This window comes from Periplaneta americana, chromosome 9 (genome assembly GCF_040183065.1).
Source record: "Periplaneta americana isolate PAMFEO1 chromosome 9, P.americana_PAMFEO1_priV1, whole genome shotgun sequence".
Classification (NCBI taxonomy): Eukaryota; Metazoa; Arthropoda; class Insecta; order Blattodea; family Blattidae; genus Periplaneta; species Periplaneta americana.
In genome coordinates, this window is record NC_091125.1 from 44,270,217 (window position 1) to 44,295,470 (window position 25,254).

The window sequence follows — 25,254 nt, forward strand, 5'->3', positions numbered from 1 at the left end:
GCCATCCGTCTATTCAGTCACATAGGCTTAAGGATCTTATAACTTCTTCACTTGTTAGGAATGACTGAAGTTCGAACGGTTGCTATCTTTGTACGAATAGATATCGTGACTTAGCTATGTGGTGCCATCCGTCTATTCAGTCACATAGGCTTATGGATCTTATAACTTCTTCACTTGTTAGGAATGGCTGCAGTTCGAACGGTTGCTATCTTTGTAGATATCGTGACTTAGCTATGTGGTGCCATCCGTCGATTCAGTCACATAGGCTTAAGAATCTTATAACTTCTTCACTTGTTAGGAATGACCGAAGTTCGAACGGTTGCTATCTTTGTAGATATCGTGACTTAGCTATGTGGTGCCATCCGTCGATTCAGTCACATAGGCTTAAGAATCTTATAACTTCTTCACTTGTTAGGTATGACCGAAGTTCGAACGGTTGCTATCTTTGTACACATCGTGACTTAGTTATGTGGTGCCATCCGTCTATTCAGTCACATAGACTTAGGAGTCTTATCACTTCTTTACTTATTCTTGGGAATGACACTACAGTGTTCTTCCACCCCCCCTCCCCCAAAGCATACTACGCCCCAGATTGATATTATCTGTACGCCAATCACAATAGCCTACATCACGCAGACACCGTTCTTGATTACGTTACTGTAATGATAATGCATATTGAAATGGAGAATGAAGCTGAAATGGAGGGAAACGAGAGAACAGCGAGAAAAACCCTTGCCACAAATACGACTCCACCATCGTCACCATCAAGAACAACAACATTGATTAGATCAAAGGTCTCCCTCAGTTACGAAAAGATTTAAATTGTTGTAGCATTCCTTTCAATATTTGATTTTGGTCCTTATTTTCACCTGTCATTTCAGTGACACATATGGAAAATTCCCAGAGTGAGGTTCTGGCTGATTTCTATATCTATTATCAGGCAGTATATCTCACTTGAAGATATGTCAGAGGAAGAATTAGGCCTATTGTTTGCATACATTTCAAGTCTGATTATTGAAATATTCTACTAGTCAGCGATGCATGTAATGAAGGGGGAAAACAACTGGCCACCCTACTCCATTATCTCCTGGTTTGTCACCCTACTCCATTATCTCCTGGTTTAATTGCCTCATAAGTGATGTCTTATTGGTGTCACTTATGAGGTTCCAACCTGTCTTCGGACAGTTAATTAAACTTCTGGAAAGCTATGTGGTTACATACTTAAAATGTGTACTTTTCAATTGATAATATATTTTCCTAATATAGAAATTAAATGACCTAATCAAGATTATTTCGAGTATCATAGATATATTTGTGATTTCTTAACATGCAACCAACAATTAACCTTAGACATGACATTTCGGTTGTTTTAGTTCTTGTTAGTTGTCTTGCTAACGTCCAAATCTTTGAACCTCATATGACTGAGCGGTTCCTATCATTACATATTAAACAAATTAAACAGCTTTGATCATTCATTTATGTTCCTGAAATCATTTGCAGTAGGCCCTACATAACTGTAAATCTGCTACGAAATCTGAATAAGACTTAAGTCGAACTTAATTACATTAAAAGAGAAGTTTTATATATATATATATATATATATATATATATATATATATATATATATATATATATACATGCATTATACATAAAGGAGTTCAAATGTGTAAAAATGTAGATTTAAAACAAATATATGTATAGACATATAACAAACAAAGAAGTTTTACTGTGCCATAAAGACAAGTCTCAATGCATCTTGAGATCCTCGTGCTGTGTCCTTACTTGGAATAAACAAACGGAACTGCGCGATAAAGCAAACACGTTAGAAACTGGGAGGTGCATTTCGACACGGGAAATAGTTTGTTCTCCAAGGTTCTTTAACTTATTATTACAACCGACCAACTTTTCATAAAACTCAGTGAAAATTTCCGCCACCTAGTTAGGACTGAATATGTCCATGAAACATTTCCAGAAAGCACAAATTTGTTCCGAATAAATTGCATACTTTTGTCAAAACTAAAAATGTGCCAATTAAATTTATTTAGATAAAATCAATCAAATTTAAAATGAGTAAACATTTAGGAGATAAAGTGACTTCTACTCGACACAGACAAGAGGCACAGAGCTTGGTGCTATTGTGGCTTTCTTTACCACTTTCATGGTAACAATCTATGAGCACTCCATATGTTTTACAACATCGCTACTTCTTTAATTAAGCACAAATAAATAAGAAGTTTCCTTGAACTAGGCTAGATACCTCTACTTATGCAATAGAAAAATAGCGCCGCTTGAAAAATTATGTTTTTAGCAGTCGTTTAACGAAGCATAACAGGCAAACCATATATCAGAGAATATTAACTATTGTAGAAGAACCAATTTGCATGTCGCCTCCTAATGATAACAATAATGATCGAAGATTCGTCTGGTTTAAAACAAACTAACCGAAAATGTACAAGGATCGGAGTACTCGGCATTATCACTTTGCATCCTGTGGTGTACATGTAGCCTACAACCTTATTTTTTTTTATTTTAGTAGCTTATTTTACGACGCTTTATCAACACCTTAGGTTATTTAGCGTTTGAATGAGATGAAGGTGATAATGCCGGTGAAATGAGTCCGGGGTCCAACACCGAAAGTTACCCAGCATTTGCTCATATTGGGTTGAGGGAAAGCCCCGGAAAAAACCTCAACCAGGTAACTTGCCCCGACCGGGAATCGAATCCGGGCCACTTGGTTTCGCGGCTAGACGCGCTAGCCGTTACTCCACAGGTGTGGACTACAACCTTATTATTGTAGACAAAAATGATCTATTATTTATTAATTATGTTGTTATTTTTCAATTTTATATAACACTGCGCTTAACATAAATAATTTAGAATAATTTTAAATGATTTAAAACAATTTTAAAATGTTTATATTGTTTTCTTTTGTATTTTTTCTTTCCTTAAAAAGGAGCAAAATCATTTCAACTGCAGTCAACTGAAACCCCATCAGCTTCCATGTGTACAGTTATACTGATTGTTTTACATGAGCCCTCCCCAGCCTTTACCACAGGCTCAATTGACTGCAGTGGCCGGGACGCAAACTTGCGATCTTAGGCACGATATATTGTGCGCCTTGAACCGCTCGGCTAACGAACCCTACACGACGTTAGTCGATTTTATGCACGTATATGAACTCTTAGTTAAAAGTTATAAATTTGCATGCAACAGTTGTGTAAGTCTTCCAGACGCAGTGTTATAATTTTATTACATACATTAATGCAATATTTTTCTTAACTCCTGAAAATACCACCTTTATTCGTATAGGCCTACGCCAAAGATAAAGTACCTACCTAAGACATATGTGCACACGTAGATCGAAATCTACTTATTGTACAGCTAATCCAGAAAAGTGAAACCGCAAACACTGTTAAAATACAGGGGCATAAGTCTATTAAATGGTGGGTATAAAATATCCCAATGGAAATAAGTAATAGACCAATTACCAACAATAGTCCACACCTGTGGAGTAACGGTTAGCGCGTCTGGCCGCGAAACCAGGTGGCCCGGGTTCAATTCCCGGTCGGGGCAAGTTACCTGGTTGAGGTTTTTTCCAGGTTTTCCCTCAACACAATATGAGCAAATGTTGGGTAATTTTCGGTGCTGGACCCCGGACTCATTTCACCGTCATTATCACCATCACATTCAGACGCTAAATAACATTAGATGTTGGTAAAGCGTCGTAAAATAACCTACCAAAATAAAATTTAAAAACCAACAATAAATTAAAAGGCACTTTTCAGAAGCCAACTTGAATGGGCGTATAGCTGTTAAAGGCAGTATTTAAGAGGAGTAAATAATAAGAGCGGCACATAGGCTAAGAAAAATAACTATTGGATTCATACATATTGAAAAAGGTATTTTTTCACTGACGAATCCAAATACGAGTTGTTTGGAACTGAAGATGTTTTCCTAGAATCTACAGAATTTGAGGGAGATCTTGTTAAGAACGGTTTGATTATGAATAAGAAATACGAGATTTTGCAGAGAAATGCATTATAGTTCGCCTTGCGACTAGTTGGAAAGGATATCTTGCAACAAGACAATAACCCTAAACATTGGTCTCGCTTTTTTGCTAACAACGCAACATCCAAATAAATGCACAATTTGCTTGAAAACGTAGTGTAATCACCCCAAACTCCCGACTGCATCCTGATGGAACCGCTGAGGAATAAAGTCGACAAGGACATTCGAAAGTACAAATAACAAGTTCTAAGCAATTCTGCAACATACTGCAGATAGAGCAGAACAGAATTAGGAGTAGCTTCGTAAATTAATAAACAGAATGCCTCGTGCATGTGTGGCTGTTCTTAAAACCAAATGTGAATATTAAAAATGAGGTAATATTTAATGTAAAAAAAAAACTGATTCGATTGAACATGATTTTTAGGACTATTTCCTATGTGAAGCAAGTTGTTTTTAATTCTATAGGAATATTGACTGGTAATATTTAAATTTAATTATCTTAAAGTAACTTTTAAATAACAATGTACGCATACTAAAATTAACAAAAAAAAAAAAAGATTTCTAGCTAGTAAATGACAGCCAAAATCTGTAGCAAATCGTTGTCCAAAAACGCTCTAAAATCGCTGACTTAGCAACACTGGGTGGAGAGTAATTATAACAAAAACTACATAAACTGTATTAATTAAGGGGTATTCACCCCTTTTTTATAGCCTTGCTGTGGAGGTGAGAATAAGGCAGTAGTTATCTCATTGGCATACATTTGCAGATCGGAACATAAGACAAAGTTCTATTTTAGATAGTATTTTTTTAATAAAAAAGTACGTGTTATGGTTCAAAAAATACGGTATGTATTTTCACTCCACTATTTCGGTTAAGCTGGGTTTCCGTAAATGAAGTTTGATTAAGCATGGGTTTGCTGCATATGGTTGAAATAGATACATCAATATTGCACGAACTTACATAAAGTAGCTAAATGTATAGATACAGTATTATTATTACTATTATTACTATTATTATTATTATTATTATTATTATTATACACGCAACTAGTAATGACAATGGAATTAGATTAGTCAACTTTGCCACATCAAAAAATTTAATTGTCAAAAGTACAACATTCCCCCATAAGGATATACATAAATATACTTGGACTTCTCCAGATGGATTGACACACAACCAAACAGATCACATCTTGATAGATAAACTAAGACATACTAGTATAGTAAAGATTCGAACTTTCAGGGGGGCAGACTGTAATTCGGACCGTTATTTGGTACAGACCGATTTAGTCCTGACAGCTCAGCGACGCGAAAGAGGGGAAGTAATAGTAGTGGGGAGAGTTCTGAAGTAGAGATAGCAGCGAGCCGTCAGTAAAGAAATGCAGTACAGCTTAACTGTACTGGAAAAACAACGCTCTACCGCATGTGTGACATCCGATCGCTCTGAATGCAAGCGACTGACTAACCTGAACACCCCTTGGAGTAACATAATGGACTCCTCTGACCCAGGCGCACATTGTCGGCGACTGTCAGGACTAAATAATCGTACTGTAATTGGAGAATTAAGAGAAAGACTATCAGTAGCCAAGCGAGTAGAGCAACAAGTTAATATTAGTAAATTCAATATTCTGAAATTAAAGTACGAGGAAACTAAGCAACATTATCCGGTCGAAATTTCGAATAGGTTTGCCACTTTAGGAAGTTCTGACGAAGTTGAGAAAGAGTTAGATGTTAATAGCTTGTGGGAAAATACCAGAGATAATATCAAAATTGCAGCTGAACAGAGCATAGGTTATTATGAAACTAAGAAAAAGAAATCGTGGTTTGATGAAGATTGTTGCATGGTAGTAGAAAGAAGGAAACAGGCAAAATTGAAATTCTTAAGGGATCCGTTGAGGAGAATAGAGATAATTATTTCAATGAAAGATAGGAAGCAAGTCGTACACTTAGAAATAAAAAGAGAGATTACTTGAAGGAAAAACTGAATGAGGTAGAAACAAATAGTAAGAATAAAAAACATTCAAGATTTATATGAGGGCGTAAAGGAATTTAAAAACGGATATCAGGCAAGGGTAAACGTGATCAAGGATGAGAATGGTGACTTGCTTGCAGACTCTCATTCAATCCTGAACAGATGGAAAAACTATTTTGGGCAACTACTAAATGTACATACGCCAAATAGAAATGACCGGGACGAAATTGAAATACAAACTGCTGAGCCATTTATACCAGAACCCACACTTTCTGAAGTCGAAATCGCGATAGAAAATCTGAAAAAGTACAAGTCTCCAGGTATCGATCAAATTCCTTACTTAGTTACTTACAAATGGCCTTTAAGGAAACAGCAGGTTCATTGCTACCCTTACATAAACCCGCCATCGGTCCCTATCCTGTGCAAGATTAATCCAGTCTCTATCATCATATCCCACCTCCCTCAAATCCATATTAATATTATCTTCCCACCTACGTCTCGGCCTCCCCAAAGGTCTTTTACCTTCCGGCCTTCCAACTAACACTCTATATGCATTTCTGGATTCGCCCATACGTGCTATATGCCCTGCCCATCTCAAACATCTGGATTTAATGTTCCTAATTATGTCAGGTGAAGAATACAATGCGTGCAGTTCTGCGTTGTGTAACTTTCTCCATACTATATCATATTATATTTATAGCACCACAGTTCAAGTTGCCATCCCTTAATCTTCTCATTCTTTATCTTGTTCTTTGTATTATTATTAATCATGAAAATAACTGATTTCTGATCGGTTATCAGCTTAAAATAATGAGGTAGTGTTTCCATTTATGCAAGGCTTCAACAATAGCATAGGCTTCCTTTTCGACAGCGGAGTGCCTCTGATCGGTTTTAGAAAGAGTTTTAGAGAAGAAAGCAACCGGTCTTCCTGACTGTGACAAAGTCGCTCCAATAGCAAAATCAGAGGCATTCGTTTCGGCTGTAAATGGGGAGTCTTCGTCAATAGAAGTTACAACTGAACCTGCATCTTCTTGTTTTATACTTTTAAAAGAAAGTGCAGCATTTGGGTATCCACCTTGAATAATGTGCAAACATTCCCACCACACGTCGTAAAGTGTGGCTGTCACCAGGTTGAGGTAAATTTAACAGAGGCCGAAGTCGTTCAGCATCTGGCTTGATAATTTTATTCTCACTTGTATAGCCTAATAAATTGATACGTCTAGTAGAGAAGACAGATTTATTCTCATTTAGTGTGAGTTGAAATTTCTCTGCTGCTTTGAGAAAACATTGTAAATTAATATCATGTTCTTCCTGAGTACGTCCACATATTTTTACATAGTCTAAGTACGAAAATGTGTCCTTTAGATTTTCTGATTCAATAATAGCGCCAATAGCTCTTTGGAAACATGCTACCCTATTCGTTACACCAGAAGGAATTCGACAAAACTGATATAATCGACCACATGCGGCATTAGTATTTACCTCTACATCAAATCTTATAGGACGTAATAATTTATCCATAGTTACTTTATTATTTTATACTTTCTGCTTATTAAGAAAACACCTTTTTAGAATTTAAGGCTTTAATAAGCAGAAAACCAATACAGGTTGGTACAACAAACAAACATGTTGCTATGACACCAAGTAATTCATTTTTACTACAATGGTGATGGGTTGTTAGCCCTTTGCCCAATCCCCAAGCTGGAGGACCACCCCTTATCGGCTGTCTGCGACTGTTTTTTTCAATATATTCGCAGCTACTCTCCATATCTGGAAGCTACATTAACATTAAATGATATGTACGAGTAGTTATGATCCGAAAGTGAAAGTTCATACAAGACCCTCCAATTGGTAATCTGAGTATTAATATACTCAGTACAAAACGTAATATCAATAACTTCCTGCCTAACACGGCCAGTGAATGTAGGCTTGTTACCGACATTAAATATGTACCGGTATAGATTGTTTGAGAGTAGGAAATCAAGAAAGTACTCACCCCTTGTACTGACTGCCTTAGATTTTGTGATGAGAGTTGGTGTCACATCCAAAGATGGTCTGATCCCTTTCTGGTTACAGTGAGCCAACAACTGTTCTAGTTCCCTAGTTGGTGGGTTTAGCACATCATAAGGGAGATAAAGGCCTCTGTTCCTTCCCTCAGCATGGCAGTCGATTTTCACTGTGATGATATCACTGGAACAAAATTCCAGAAGTAAGCATTGAATTCCATTGTGAATAAGAACACAAGTCCTAATTTGGCTGTCCTTGCTGCAATATATCAACATACCTTGACATTTTCTAAGTCCTGAAACTCGATCTCTGTTAATCCAGGGTTCCTGGGTCAGAACTAGGTCAATTTTCTCTTCATTGAAGAGTTTACAGAAGGCAGCTGAAGCTGCCTTCTTATGTTGAAGGTTGACTTGGAGGACCTTTAAAGCCGTGTTTGGATAGGGTCACAAGTTAATGTGGTTCTCCCAAGGCCCAAGAAGGCTCTGTTGCCCAAGTCTTAAAAGACTTGACTTGATAATTGAGTCGTCTACCAAGCAGACGAGTGTTTGTCCTGATGAGTCTGATTTGGTACTAATAATTTTCCAATCTCCCTCATTCAGGCTTTTATTCTGATCCTTTAGCTTTGAAAGCAATTTGTGAGTATATTAATTTCTTTGTACACAGTTTACTCTCATTTTCCATTGGTAGTCTCCAAACCCTAGAATAATGTAGTCGCTCTAAATTTTTACTCTAAAGTTTCAATATTTTTACATAATTATATTATTTAGTTGCTACGGCAGGTAGAACTTGTCAACAGTTTTTCATTTATCATCATACTGGACAAGGAACAAGAAACTGTCATGGAGAAATCCATACAATGAAGACAGCTGCGAAAAGTCTACTAATTCGGCATCTTGATCATGTTTCAGGAGTCTTGAATAGCACCTTAGTTGTTCATAACATCTCTTCTCTTGGTCCCACAGCAAATTTGGCATCTTCCCATGGTTTCAGATGAGGAATCTTTTCCTTCACTCACTTTTTGGTGATCTCATTGGCGCAGGAGGGAATGAGAGCACCCCTCTTCTTGTAGGGTCCCATAAATTAAGGAAAACTTCCATCGCCGAGATTTTCAAAAGCCTCTACTATTGCTTTTTGGAGAATCTGACCTTCGGAGAATTTGCTGGAAGGAAAGTTGCCATTTTAAAGCTTATTAGTGATTCCCTGCAGGTTTCCTTGGCTGAGGTGAAAGCTCTTTCCTCTTCTGTACCTTCGCTTTGTTTGATCTTTCTAGTAATACCTGAAGAAGGAGGAGTAGATCCATCAGACTGGCTATGTTTGGCACCCGTTTTAGCTGTCTCAACCCTTCCCTCCTGATGTATTTTAAGTTGAGGCTTGGACTTGCCTTTTTTCCATTTTGCAGGATCTCGGCAATCCCTTCCACTTTAAGTCTAGTTTTTAGGACTTTCTTTCTTTCGGCCCCAGAAGGTCTTTTTTTGTTGGACTTTCAAGTTTATCCATGGTTGTTGTTGTTGTGGTTGCTGAGGGCTCACAGATGTGGTCCTCAGAAAAAGGTTTTACTTTATTGTTCATGGATAGTCCCACGAGTAGCTAGGGATGTGTAAAGTCCACCTGGGTACAGCCCCGCTTTCCCAGGTAAGGCTGATACTCTGGAGGTCACCTGGTATCCAGAGGCCCCGTTTAAGGCATATTTGCCCTGTGCCATTCATCCTCTCAGCATGGGTCGCACCACACCTTGGGATTGGGCTTATAAATAGGAAGGATAGGAAAATAGAATAAGGAAAGAATGGAGTTGGGAAGATAGGATGTTGCAGGACACTCTTCGTCTGGCTCTTCATATCTGGTCTGTCTGGTATGGGTGACCCTATCCAGCATAGCCCAAATAATCATTAGAGCACGCAAACTCCCCTACCTGCACAGACAGTGCTTCATTAAGGTGGTGTCCCCTTGAGGGAAATGACTTTACTTAATATAACAAGAGCAATAAAATACTGAAATCTAAGTTAGAACTAGACCTGGGATTTTAAAGTAATTACCTATTTTGTTCCTCAAGCACTAATTCAAACATATTAAAATATGTACATGTGTCATGGAAAACTATGGAAGTTGGTGGAGTGTCATAGCATCCTACAGTGACTATTTGGGTATTTAGCGTCTATTTCATGATTCATTCATAGTGTTCTGCCCAAGGACAGGTCTTTCACTGCAAACCTAGTATTCTTCAATCTTTTCTATTTTCTACCAACCTCTTAGTCTCCGTATACAAACCATGTATCTTAATAATAATAATAATAATAATAATAATAATAATAATAATAATAATACTTACTTATTGGCTTTTAAGGAACCCGGAGGTTCATTGCCGCCCTCACATAAGCCCGCCATTGGTTCCTATCCTGAGCAAGATTAATCCAGTCTCTATCATTATATCCCATTTCCCTCAAATCAATTTTAATATTATCTTCCCATCTACGTCTTGGCCTCCCCAAAGGTCTTTTTCCCTCCGGTCTCCCAACTAACGCTCTATATGCATTTCTGGATTCGCCCATACGTGCTACATGCCCTGCCCATCTCAAATGTCTGGATTTAATGTTCCTAATTATGTCAGATGAGGAATACAATGCGTGCAGTTCTGTATTGTGTAACTTTCTCCATTCTCCTGTAACTTCATCCCTCTTAGCCTCAAATATTTTCCTAAGCACATTATTCTCAAACACCCTTAACCTATGTTCCTCTCTCAAAGTGAGAGTCCAAGTTTCACAATCATAAAGAACCGGCAATATAACTGTTTTATAAATTCTAACTTTCAGATTTTTTTACAGCAGACTGGATGATAACAGCTTCTCAACCAAGTAATAACAGGCATTCCCCATATTTATTGTGTGTTTAATTTCCTCCCGAGTATCATTTATATTTGTTACTGTTGCTCCCAGGTATTTGAATTTTTCCACCTCTTCAAAATATAATAATAATAATAATAATAATAATAATAATGGCTTTATTTAACCTGGCAGAGTTAAGGACGTAGGGCCTTCTCTTACACTCAACCATCTGATATCTTCTTCTGCCCCAAACTTTCTCCATTCACCATTCCTTCCAGTGCATCCTTCAGCAGCCAGATTCTTCTCAGTCAGTGACTCAACCAATTCCTTTTTCTCTTCCTGATCAGTTTCAGCTTTATTCTTTCTCCACTCATTCTCTATTTGTATTCTCTCATCATCATCATCGTCAACATCGTCCTGCCAAGTATTGGGCCTAATGGCCCGTTATGGTCTCAAGCCATCTTTCTAAAAGTCTTGCTAGTGTTCTCTTCCCTCTTGGACAGTAGGTAGAAATGTGACGAGGAATGCGAATCCTTTTCATGTGGTGAACATGTTGCTGCCAGTTAGTTCTGTAACTATAGATGTAATCCAAAATAGAGGATATCCCAAGCTCTTGAAGAACATCTTTGTTCCTCTTGTGGTCTAATCTAGTACAGCCAGCTGTTCTTCGCAGGAATTTCCCTTGAAGTCCAGGCCTCACAACCATAAGTTAGTATTTGCATTCTTTCAAAATATGCAATATCCTTCAAAATATGTAATATATGTCCAAATATTTATTATGCACCAAAATATGTAAAAATGTAACTTGAAACTTTGGAATAATGATGTCTTAGGCGTGATTCACCGACATTTTAGCTTTTCTTATAGCTATATATACACATATCAAAAAAAGTTTTGCATCACCCATGAACTAAAACGTACAATATTCTTGTTACAAAATTGGAAATGATATGTGAAAATGGAACACACCTGCAATGCATATTGCTCATTAAATGGAAAACAGATCATAATGTAAGCAAAAACATAACTTTATTCCCTCACTGTAAACTTGAACAAGTCAGTCCAATGAGTTTAGTACTCAGTAGTTCATCCCCTTGCATTAAGACATGCTTGGATTCTTCTTGGCATACCATACATCAGTTCATTAAGCCACTGTTGATCCAAATTGTTCCATTCTAACAATAACAATTCTGCACAGATCTCGCCGATTTCATGGTTGGACAGGATGTCCGAAAACAACTTGTTTTAAATGAGCCCAGACATGCTCAATAGGATTCATGTTAGGAGTACAAGCTGGCCATTCCAGTCGGATGATATCTGCATCACGAAGTTGTCATCCATGAAGACGAAGTTTTCTCTGAAATGTTGATGATATTGTAACACTATAGGGCGGAGAATGTCGTTCCTGTATTTTTGAGCACTGAGGTTGTTCTCATTGACCAGGAGAGGCGTGCTGTGACCCCATGTAAACAAAACATCACTGAGCCTCCACCTCGTTGCTTGTGCAGTGTGTCTCGACATGCAGCATTTCCTGATTCCCTCCAAACACGTTGCCAATGATCATCAAGCAGAAGACATTATGCGAGGTTCATCAATGAACAGCACTTTGCACCAGTTCTCAACAGTCCATCCTGTATGATTCATTGCCCATCTGTAACGTACTCCATGATCTAAGTGTACAAAACAGAGTTCTCCATGGTTGTCTCGAATGAAAATCAGCATCATGCAATCTATTTTTTACAGTTTGGTTAGTTACACAATGCCCCGTGGCCTGCAAGAAATCATTATTCAAATCTGTAGCGTCGGCCATGTGATTTCTTTGAATGAAAATTCTCAGATAACGATCATTGGCTGCAGTTGTAGCCCATGAATGAACTAAGCGAGGCAAGTCTTCAACAGTAACTGTATTTCTGTAATGATTCCATCTGTAACACATTGTTTTGATTCACATGTATATGTTTAATAACTTCCCTTGGCGACAGTCCTTCCTAACATAGTGAGACTATTCGGACACGGTCAAATGTTGGAATTTGTCTTTTTGCCATAGCAGTTAGTGAGTAACATCCACACAGTGATCAGAACAAGTCTGTAATGCTTCCTTCCCAATGTTCGACTTCAACTGATATTCTCCTTAAGCTTTGATGATGTTTTGATTTCGAAAGGTAAGGTGTTTATGCTTACAGACAGTTCCAAGGGGCTGATGTGTTACACGTAACATAAGCAGTCTATATAAGAGAATGCTAATGATACTTAGAGAGATGATGCAACACTTTTTTTGATATGTGTATATAGGAACAGAATATGTAATTACATAAAATCCGAGTTCTAGTGACATGTGGTTGCATATCAGTATTGGACTGAATAATTGATTGTTACTTCATGTGGATATTGACATTCATAATATGAGTAGTTTAATATCAAAGACGGTCATCTGTCGTCTCCATAGTTTTGATCTACAGAGAGGCAATTTTTTAATTCACATTGTTCTTTATAATATTTAACACAATTTATTTTATAAATATAGTGTTAGAGTCTGCATATGGTTTCACTATAACTGGAAAGAGCATAAAAAATTGCATAAGAAACCACAGCTATCTAAATTTCGATTGAGGTCAGATGTCAGTCTTTGATATTAAGCTACTCATATTAATTCAGTAATGGAGTCAAGAGTTACATTCACTATAATTGAGTCAATGTGACTTTAATTATGCATAAGTTATATTTGAATATAAGTTTACGATTATTACAAAGTTAAAAGTTAAAAATTGTAAAAACATGAATGAAGCTTATGTTACATTATATACTATAGTTATAGGTGTATAATGATAATGTTGTATGTTGTTATTATATCTAATCTTTACAATCATTTTTCGTAGTTTCATGCTAATATTATACACAACTTGTAGGTGTGGTTGTATACTCGATGTTTAAAAAAATACTTGATAGTTAATCATGTATAATATATCGTGGCAAGGATCAAGTCATACATCTACTTTATTATGTCTGGTGGTTGTGTAATATGTCATTACGAGAATGACTTATGGGTATATGTGTTCTTGCTGATGGTATCCCCATTGAATCAGTGAAATGCTTTGGTGAAGACAAGAAGGAAATTCTATCATTATGTAACGAAATATATGACAAAGACGAATGTCTTGAAGATTTCATGAAGACAGTGTTATTGCCAATACGGAAGAAAAAAAAAATGCTAAAAAATTTAATGAGTTCAGGACCATCAGCCTGATATCACACTTGTAGGAGATTCTCCTGCAAATACTAAATTGACGTTTATATTCTAAGATGGAAGAGAAATTTGGCTTCAGGAAGGAAAAAGGTACCAGAGAAGCCATTGGATTGCTGTGAACAATCAATGAAAGATACCTAGAGAAAAATAAAGAAGTGTATATAGTATTTGTGGACCTAGAAAGGCTTTTGACAGAGTGGATTGGAATAAATTTATGGAGATTCTGAAGAATAAAGGTATGAACTGGAAAGAGAGGAGACTAATCTGTAACCTTTATATGAAACAATGAATCAAAGTCAGGATAGGAGAAGAAATGTTAAAGGGACGTGGAATAAGGAGAGGAGTACAACAAAGATGTCCTTTATCGCTTACCCTCTCCAACATCTACTTGGATTTAGTGAAGAAATGTTTTCAGAACATGGAAGGAATGATAGTAGGAGGAAGAAGAATAAAGTGCGTGAGATTTACTGACAAAATGGCATTGTTAGCAGAAGAGAAGACGATACTAAGGGACATGCTACTGGAACTAAATGACAGCTGTGAGAAGTATGGGATGAAGATAAATGCATATAAGATGAAGGCCATGGTTATCGGAAGAAAAATAAAGAAGGTAACCTTGCAAATTCGAAATGGGGCAGTGGAACAAGTGGATAACTTCAAATACTTGAGATGTACTTTTAGTAACATAAGCTGCTGCCAGGAAGTCAAAAGAAGGATAGCAATGGCAAAGGAAGCTTTTAATAGAAAAAGGAGCATCTGCGGACTTCTGGAAAAAGAACTAAGGAAGAGACTAGTGAAGTGCTTTGTGTGGAGTGTGGCATTGTATGGAGCAGAAATATGGACATTACGACGAAGTGAAGAGAAGCGACTAGAAGCATTTGAAATCTGGATTTGGAGAAGAATGGAGGATGTGAAATGAACAGACAGAATAAGAAATGAAACTGTGTTGGAAAGAGTGGGTGAAGAAAGAATGATCTTGAAACTGATCAGGAAGAGGAAAAGGAATTAACTGGGTCACTGGTTAAGAAGAAACTGCCTTCTGAAGGATGCACTGGAAGGAATGATGCAGGGGCGGCCCATCCCTATGTGCTACAGTGCTACAGCACAATGATAATTTTTGCTCAAATAATGTATTTGTAATACCATAGTATCTGATCTGTCATTTAACAATTTCCCGTGGTTATATTAATGACGCATTATCGAGTGTTTAGTTTTTGCTCTTCGCTCTTTGGTGCCTCAGGGGGTTCGTTGTGCTACTCTGAACTTCATATGAAAATGTAGACATTTATGCGCATATGCGAAGCTGAAATCACTGCTCTGATTGGCTATTTTTACGCGGGAAAGTGCTGTAGTCAGCTTCAGCAAAACACGGCTTGGAGATTGCAAAAGTAAAGCATAACGAAAGAATGCTTGTTTGTGGAAGAACTCGGAACTATTTACAATGTATTTGGTAATTCAAATATCAGACTGCTGCTGCCATCTACCTGTAGGCCTGTGAGGTTCCTCCTGAATCAGCTAGCAAGCGACGGAAAATAGAATCCCAGAAAATTGAAGCCAAGGAAGTATGTGACTGTATAATTCAGGAAACTACTCACTGTTTCCAGTCTTTAAGCTACCTAGACGCAATAAAATTGTTAAACAGCAAAATGTTGGGGAATTTTTCGTATAATTTTCGTGAACGCGAACTTGAAGTTGCTGTCAACACCTATAGAATATTGAACAAAAGAGTGTTAAAGACACAACTTGGTGTTCTATACGGAAAACCCGACTTTCAAAATATAGATGTCTGTTCAATTGTTACAATACATAGTCTCCAACAATTTACAGGATCCATTCCGTGAAGTAACGAAGTTGTTAAATATTTCGCTTACAACACCAATGGCCACTGCTGAGCCAGAAAGATGTTTTCCTTGCTTGAAACGCATAAAAACGGTTTTTAAGGAACACTATGTCCCAGGATCGTCTCACTGCTCTTGCAATACTGTCAATAGAAAAGAGTATGATGTCCACGATGGAGGGGTTTAACACCAGGGTGAGTGACAAGTTCTGCAGTAGGAAGAAACGTCGTATGGACTTCATATTTCGTCACTAGGCGAGTCTCAAGTTAAGATAAATACATATAAGTGTATATAGTAGGCAGATATAGAGATTGTAGCACACTCATTATTTTGACCACCAGCCGCTACTGGAATGATGAACGGGAGAAGAGTTCAGGGCAGAAGAATATATCAAATAATAGACGACATTAAGATAAATGGATCATATGCAGAGACTAAGAGGAAGGCAGAAAATAGAAAAGACTGGAGAATGCTGGGTTTGCAGTGAAAGACCTGCCCTTGGGCAGAACACTATGAATGAATGAATGAATGAATGGATGAACGAACGAACTAGTAGTAATAATACACCTAGCTAATATTACAGACATAATGAACTATAAATACCTCCCCAAGCATAATTCAACTATTATTGCTTTTAAAAATGCCTATAATAGGAAATATCACCAACTATAGTTAAACACAGAAACAGTAATTTCTTCTTCTTTCTTTAGAGTCTTAAATCTATTAGGTCTATGTAAGTGTACATAATATTCATTTATATATCAGTTCTAGCATTCTTTCTCTACACAAGAGCTTCACAAAACAAGATTTTCAGTCGTTAAGTTTTGTAACATTTCCTTTTCTATAGAAATTGGTATTATACTCATACTACTCTCAACATTCTTCACTTTGTGTGCACATGCAGTAACTGTTTATTTGCTTCAATGCAGAAAACAAGCGCTCTATAGAGTTCATAGTACTTGCAATAGTCATAATAATTTCACTCAATTTTCACACTTCTTTCAATCTAGACTTTAAAACATTGTTTTTTCTCAAATTTTACAAGTCCAAAAACAGGCAAACCATGAGATTCAAGACTTGTGTAAATTAGAGTTAGTTCAGTTTTAACACAGATGTAGTCGAATATGGTTCCACAAGCCAATCTCATAGTATTTAAGAGTGGTCACGAAATACTTTTCTGTAAACATCAAATTTCTGGCATGACAGCAGGTAAAAGACGTCAGTTTAGAGAATGATGCATACCTTGTTTTTAAGTGTTCTATTATATTATCTATAATCTCACAATACAATCTCTTTTATCTATAATCTCACAATACAATCTCTTGTGAGATTAATCCTCAATTTCACAGCGATTTCTTCTAGTCTTGGGGTTTACATATCATCCTTCCAAGCAGTTGCGTAACTCCAAAGAGTTTCAAATGCATCCTGTCTGTCATTTTGTATTTATTCTAGTGTATCAGTCACTTTCTTATTGCAGTAAACAATATCTAATCTACTGTTGTGCTCTGAAGTATATCGTACAGTACATCTATATTTAAAAACAAGTCCGCCAAGTTAGCTCTGTGGTAGCGTGCCTGCCTCCAGACTAGCTGGCCCGGGTTCTTGTAAAATTTCTACCTCAGGACTAGGAGAGATGGTGGTGCACAACTTCCAATCACTACATTGTGCACCAATATCCCTGAATTAAATCTCAAATCTCTCAGCAGTGCATATGAAGGAAAGGCATGTGTCCCTGTTGATAGTGATTCGTCTGTCGCATGAGGATGTTAAGCGAGGCGGCCCCCTTGGTGCTATTCGACAGGAGTTGGCTATGTGCCAGCACCGGGTTTCCCCTTCTCCCTTACTCATCTTCATCATCATCCTCACCCATTCCCTACACTACACTTACACGAACACTCAATATACTCACCCTAGTACACGACATAAATCTTCACAGGTACACATCTGGCATAACCTGGTCCGCCGAAGTGGTGTGCAACTTGAAAATGGATCACAGTCCTGCCCTCTATCTGCAGTATGTGTAACCCGAATGACGCAAAGTGAAGTGGGTAGGTATTAGACATACACACATATTTGAAAACAATGTTGAAAATACTTCCAATAGAAATATGTTAAAACACACAATAAAGCCCAGGACTTACTCGATTTTACTGCTGCATCTGCAATCCATTCACTTGAATTGCATACTACAAATTCAAAAAAAGGCAACTCGTCGATTCAAGGAACTGACTCATATTGAGAGACTGAAAAATGACGAGTATATTCTACATTCTAGTTTTTGTGTTGTTGTAGTGAGATATGGTAGTGTCCGTTCGTCATTATTTGGATTTGTCTTGAAAAATTATAGGTGAAAATGCGTGTAACAATAGATCTTCCAAAATATGGTTATGTCCTTCCATAACGCTTATTAAATGAAAGATAACTAAAAAAATAAAGAAAACACTTTCCACAACACTAACTAATACACGTTTTGCAATTATTTATCTTTAACAAACTTACTTATAATACACCTGCGTGCTAAAGTGCTATATCAAGCACAAACACAACACCATAGCTATCCCCCACCATGCCTCACCCCATCCGCCACATAACATCCCTCTGTTCTTCTACCCTTGCTTGGCATCTCATCCACAATAACAATTCACAGTACACAAACCTTCACCTTGCTCACTTTTTTAGCTCTATGCGAGCAACGATGACTATTTATTTTACTATAGTTTACTGGCAAAATGTAAAATAATAAGTAAAATAGCTCCAAAATAATTTTAAAAAAATACTCTTACAAACTTATATTACAACAATATATTTAGCTAGCAACTATTGTCTGTGGCGCACACATAGCACCAATGGAGTATATGTTCCTACTGTGATGATGATGTTTTCAATAGCCACAATAGTCATGTCTGGAGTGATGAAATCCATTTACTTCCCTTGTGTCTGATCACCGGCAACAATTCTCTCATCAACAACATGTGGGCTGGAATTGTAAAGGATCACCTAACATAATCTTATCTCCTGCCACTCCATTTGAATGGTTCATGTTACTTGCAGTGGGTATGTTACTGTTTTGTAAACTAGTGCCACTAAATGTCGATGCTGTAGACAGTAGTTTGTTACGAAAATCAAAGCAGAAAAAAAAGTTTCTCAAACGTATTTCTCGTTCAAGATCTCGTAGCACCTGAAATATGCATTTCCAACCATTGGTTCTCTATCACAAAATACAAGGTGGCCATAAAGTCTTTCCAACATTACAACTTATCAAGAAAAAACTATTAAAGTTAGAGTTATGGACTTGTAACAGACGCAAGATAAACTTTTAAAATTTGTAATGTTTTTTTTCTTTTGTTTCCAGATTCATCTGATTCCATATTTATTTACATGGAATCCAAAATGGCGTCAGAGCATGAGAAAGCACAATGTGTTTTATGGTACCACGAGACACATTCATCAATTACTGTTCAAAGAAATTTTAGAAGGGAATATGAACCACCACCTGATTACAAAAGTATCGTTGGTTGGTACACAAAGTTTAAGGAGACTGGAACTGTAAACTCCCGTCTACGATCAGGGCGTCCATCCATGACAGAAGAGGGAGTTGAGACTGTGCGACACTCATTTCAAAGAAGCCCTTCCAAGTCTACTCGTCGTGCACCTCATGAACTCAGAATGCCATGGTCCTCAGTGCAAAAAATTTTGCATAAGCAACTTCACTTGTTTGCTTATAAAGTCCAGATAACGCAAGCTTTGGAGCCAGATGACTATCCTTCCTGTGCTGCTTTGCAACCGAAATTTTGAGACAAATTGATTATGATAATAAGTACCTGCAGCGTGTCTGTTTTTCAAACGAGTCTACTTTCCACCTTTCTGGAAAAGTATACCGGCAGAGTGTGAGAATATGGGGTTCAGAAAATCCTCATGTTGTCATAGAACATCAGAGAGATAGCCCAGAATTGAATGTCTGGTGTGGCTTGATATATGACAGAGTCATTGATCCTTTCTTTTTTACCGAGGGTACAATAACAGCTATCATTTACTTGGATATGTTGCAGCTCTATGTGGTACCTCAACTTAATGACCTGCAACCCATGGTGATATTCCAGCAATATGGAGCACCACCACACTGGGGATTAATTGTTCGAGAGTTCGTAGATGAGAAATTTCCTAAGAGATGGATTGGACGCAATGGTCCAACCACTGGCCACCACGATCCCCAGACATAACCCCACTAGACTTTTTCTTTTGGGGTTATGTCAAGGACAGGGTATATGCAACACGTGTACCTCATCTGAACACCTTGAGAAGAAGGATAACTGACACTATTGCTAGTGTCACCCAAGAAATGCTGCATAACGTACATTTTTTTTTTTTTTTACAAACTTCAAACGTTTGTCTTTCATCTGTCACAAGTAACACAACTCTTACTTTAATAGTTTTTATTTTATAACAAGTTGTAATGTTGGAAAAACTTCATGGCCACCCTGTACAATCCTTAGTTCAGACTCCTCTATCATTTGTTTTGTTTTGGTCACTGTAGATCTTCATAAGTCTCCCTGTTCTGCTAGAAGATATTCCCCTGACAATTTGGAAGAGTACTGCCTTATCACTGCAGTAATTTAATTGTCAAATCCTCGGTACTGAAAAACTAACCTATATCAGAGTAAATATGAAAAGCCTTGGAGCAAGACAGTGACAAGCTTTTTTTTTTTTTATTTTTTTATTTTTTGCTATATGTACTGTGGTACTGTGTTAAGACAATGACTAGGCACTGGTAAAATCTCCTGATCAATTTTTTCAATAGTTGGCAGCCCAAGTTGCTGTCATATTCTTTGAAGTGCCGATACCTGTTTTTCATGTGTTTCATTTGTGACATGCCACAATATTTCAAGGTGATGAATAGTAATGCAGCATGCGTTTTAAATTGTTCTGCAGAAAATTTAGGGCATAGGAAATGTTTGTTCAGTTCATCAAGTGATTTACTCATTTTTTTTTTATTCCAGAAGAAGATAATAGTACATTATGCAACGAGCCTATAATGGTAGTAATTAAGACGCGAGTATGTTTATGAAACAAGCGCAAGCAAGTTTCATAATTTTCATACGAGTGTCTTAATTACCATTATAGGCAAGTTTCATACGACTTTTTATGCTCGACTATATTTCTAACTTGAAATTATTCATAAATATTCATGTTATTGTTATGTGAGTGAGTGCAATAGCCTACCGCATGAATTGTGAGATGTGCGCAGACGCGAAAGTATTGATTTTTTCCGGGAAACGAATGTCGACGACCTTGATATATTCTAGAGAGTAAGATAAACATTAGTCTTGATATAACCTTGAAATTGAATTCGACATTGAAAAACGAGATGACAAATTGAATTTATTTGAATATTATTTACAATTAACGCTAATTATTATAGTAACAGAACATAACCTTCTGCGACAGTATTAGATTTCCAGCCTCCGTGACCTTTCGATAGTTGTCTTTCGATTGCATATCCGAGAATAATCGAAAACCTGAACTTTAATGAATAGGTGTACTTTAATGACATGCATTAAAGGACTGCTACCAGGTGTATAATTACTACATTTCGGCATGGTCGAGCATAAAAGACATTTTACCATATATTCCTTTGGCATATCATTTATACTTTGAAATTGTTCTACAAAATGGCAATGATTATAAGAAAATGAGCCACTTGCAGTAGAAGACTTAGATGATATTGAAAACATAAATGAAAGTAAAGTATTTTGCATGTCAGCTGTAATATGGCCCACTAAGATTGGAATATATTGTTCGAATTATATATTGATAAACCATATTTTTAACACATTAATGTATTAACTGAGTAAACTGTGATCACTGTTTCTATGTTTTCTCATGTAATATGGCCTCCAAAATGTATTTGCAAGTTGTATGTCAGTTTAATATATCCCAATAAGTTATCAAATTTATGTTTGAGCTATATAGTGGCAAGTCACATTTTCAACACATTAATTCTGTAAATTCTGACCATTGTTTCTTATTTTACATTTATGTTTTATCATGTAAGATGGCTTCCCAAAGGTACATGTACTGAATAAAGTTAAATTATGTTTCAAAAATAATTTACCGATTTTATGGAATTCTCTAAAAGTTAAAATTTGCTCTCCTGTAAAATTTAACTTCTGTGGCATGTCATTATCTTGCCCCGAGCCCTTCTTTATGTTATAGTATTGTACTTTATCTTTTAAAAATACCTCCAGTCATCTTAGTCAATATATTCATTTTGTAATTTTTTTATTCCAACATTTAATAAACACTTCATCAGAAAAATACATAGGATAATATAGATACAAGAAAAATATATATTTATGTATGTACATATACAATATATCAATTGGAAACAAAATATTATGCCATTGGTAATACAGAGAAGTGTTTTTAAAAATAAATGCCAATACTAGATAAACTTCATCAGTGATGAACATACAATTCATTGTCTATATACTATAAATTTCACTTAATGAATTAACATCAGTTGTTTGTTGAGTATGACACAATATTTCACTTCACTAAAAACACACTAACTTTAACAATATAATAAAAGTCGCAAAAAATGAACCAAACTTGGATTTCATAGTACAAAGAAAGATTTTCACACAGTATAATTAAAATAACTTCAATTCTCTTAATTAGCACTTACATCTTTAAGGTCTAATAACTAGTGTAATGCAACTTAGTGAATGTAGTACAATATTGCAAAAAGAAAACAAAATAAGCGAATGGCAAATATTATACTGTAAAATATATTCTACACTGTTACAAGTAAAGACACGGACAGAACATTTTAATGCTACAACAAAATGTTCATGATTATTAAGTGATGGAAGGATCAACTTATACGAGGGCAATCCGAGAAATAATGCATATTGTGCATGCACTCTCGTCATCATGGAGACACATGGTTGTTATGTATTGCATCACTAAAGTGAGTCATTCTGAACAAGACTGTGCAGGTTCAACTCAATTGCTTGTAAATTTCTTTATCTACCAGCTATTGAAATGGACGATGAAAATCAGTTAAATCATGTTACTGACTTAGATCACAGATCTTTAATTTAAATTTAAATTTTGTGTGGACATACACCGACAGAAATTTATGAGTTGCTTTGAAGAGTGTGTGGTGACTCAACATTGGACCGTAGTACCAATGGTCTCAATGTTTTCGTGAAGGTTGTACTGCTATAGAAGACAATCAACACCCCGGAAAACTGAGATCATCGACTGTATATCGGTGAGCCGGTGAGGCATTTATTAACCAATTACAGTTGGGAACACACTCTCACCCATCCTACAGTCCGGACACGAGTCCACCTGAATATGATCTTTTCCCCAAAGTGAAAAATACACTTCGGGAGTCAGAATTTTGCAACGTTAAATGATCTGAATACAGCTATAATCCAACACATCCCAGAGTTTTATTTATTTATTTATCTAATTATTTATTTGTTTTCAAACAAAAAATAATTGTAGCGATAACCTTTAAGGAAGGGTTTGCTGGAATAAATAATTTTTGGTGACATTACTTTATGTAAAATTTGACCTGTGCATTATTAAGATAATTTTATTATGTATGTTATTTGCTTTTATTCACATTAGTATAGAGTGTATCATAACTCTCTGAATAGTGTATCAAATCTCTCTAGCATGGAGAGGTTTGATACACCCTACAGATAACAAAAATACAATTTTTTAGAAAACTGTTAATCTGATTGTTCCGAAATTGTTTAAATAGTGTGCCCCAAACATAAGAGAAAATTGTAACATATAAAAAAATTAGCTAAGCCTGTCATGCGATCATTACACTATATTTAAAAAAAAGTGTATCAATTCTCCCCTACTTCCCCTACTAGACTGGATGTCATTGTGATGTCTGTTAGGAGAGTTTAGGACTGATTTACAAGACACCGAAATATAACAATAGAGGATTGAGTCACAAGGGCTGGAAAATGCATTGAGTGAACCATGCACTGATTTGTCAGTAGCAAGACCATTCACAATACTAAAGTGAAATATTAAATAACAACAATGCATCTAAAAGGGTTAGGACATGGCTTGTACATTTATAAACTATACAGAGTAAAATAAAAACTTTTAATCCATATAAATCTGGGCTCTAATCGTAACTGCAGTTGGAGAGATAATGACTTATACCATGTAATTATTAAAATAACTGCATTCCATAGCTAGCACATAGCAAGAAATGTGGTATAAGGCAATTGCTTCTTTGGTAAAATTTCAATTAACAAAGCAATAAAAAAAATTAAGTCTCCAAGTTTAAAGTTACAGCCTTTCTGTATCACCACAATAACTTTTATAATTAGTATTATATTATGATTCTTTTTCGCTGCTGGCAGTGTGTGGACTATGTTAATGAAGGCAATCAATACAATTATTTGTTACTGTTATTCCACGTCCTGAGCTACCTTTCTAGTGCCACTTTCTTTACCCTTTTACCATATTAAATTTTATATAGATCACTATATTATAAAATTCCTAATTTCTTAGCATATTTTATTCCATTTTTAATCTTTTTTTCATTATTCTTTGTCATATGGCAATCTCACAAGTTTGGGAAGACATGAATTAAATAATGCCCTAAGTGAGTGACAGCTAATAGAACTGCCTTAAACAAAGGCTGTTCCTTCCTTATCAACAATTCAAGAATCTTTACTCCAAGATCTTCATAAGAATAATTCCTTCCAGAGAACTCGTTTATAACAATGAAGTAGCTATAAAAGTCTATATTTAATTCATGGTTTTCTCTCATTCATTACCACTTACTAGTAAAAAGTAAAGGTATCCCCATCACATGCCATGAAGGCACTTGGGAGGCATGGAGGTAGAGCCCCATGCTTTCCATGACCTTGGTACTAGAATGAGATGGTGTGATCAGCACCACACTCTGACCACCTTTTACCCCCGGGAAAGATCCGATACTCAATTTTATAGGAGGCTGAGTAAGCCTCAGGGCCATTCTGGAAGTTTGCCAACGAGAAAATTCTGTCACCAACCGGGATTGAACCCCTAGACCTTCCAGTCCATAGCTAGCTGCCACTTACTAGTATCTATCATGAAATATAAATACATTGCCTACAGTCAATGGACAACGAACTAGGAATTTTTATTTCTAATATGATTTTCCAACTTTGACACCTTTTAATACTTGTCTTGGCTAGAGATCGGCAAACTATAGCCTGCTGCCTCTTTTCATACAGCCTACGAGCTAAGAATGGTTTTTACATTTTTTGATTATTTAAAATTTCAAAATATGCAGAGACTAAAATATTTACTTATTGGTCCTTTATAAAAAATGTTTGCCGAC

The 25,254-nt window shown here is 36.4% G+C and overlaps 1 protein-coding gene across 1 annotated transcript in view; it reads right to left on the reverse strand.

Annotated features, from left to right (window-relative positions):
- The window catches only part of LOC138705877 (uncharacterized), a 132,770-nt gene that overhangs the window by 55,286 nt on the left and 52,230 nt on the right, over positions 1 to 25,254 (reverse strand). The window contains exon 3 of the mRNA XM_069834589.1: positions 7,976 to 8,169. Coding sequence (XP_069690690.1) covers positions 7,976 to 8,169 — 194 coding nt within the window. The remainder of the gene's footprint in view (positions 1 to 7,975; positions 8,170 to 25,254) is intronic.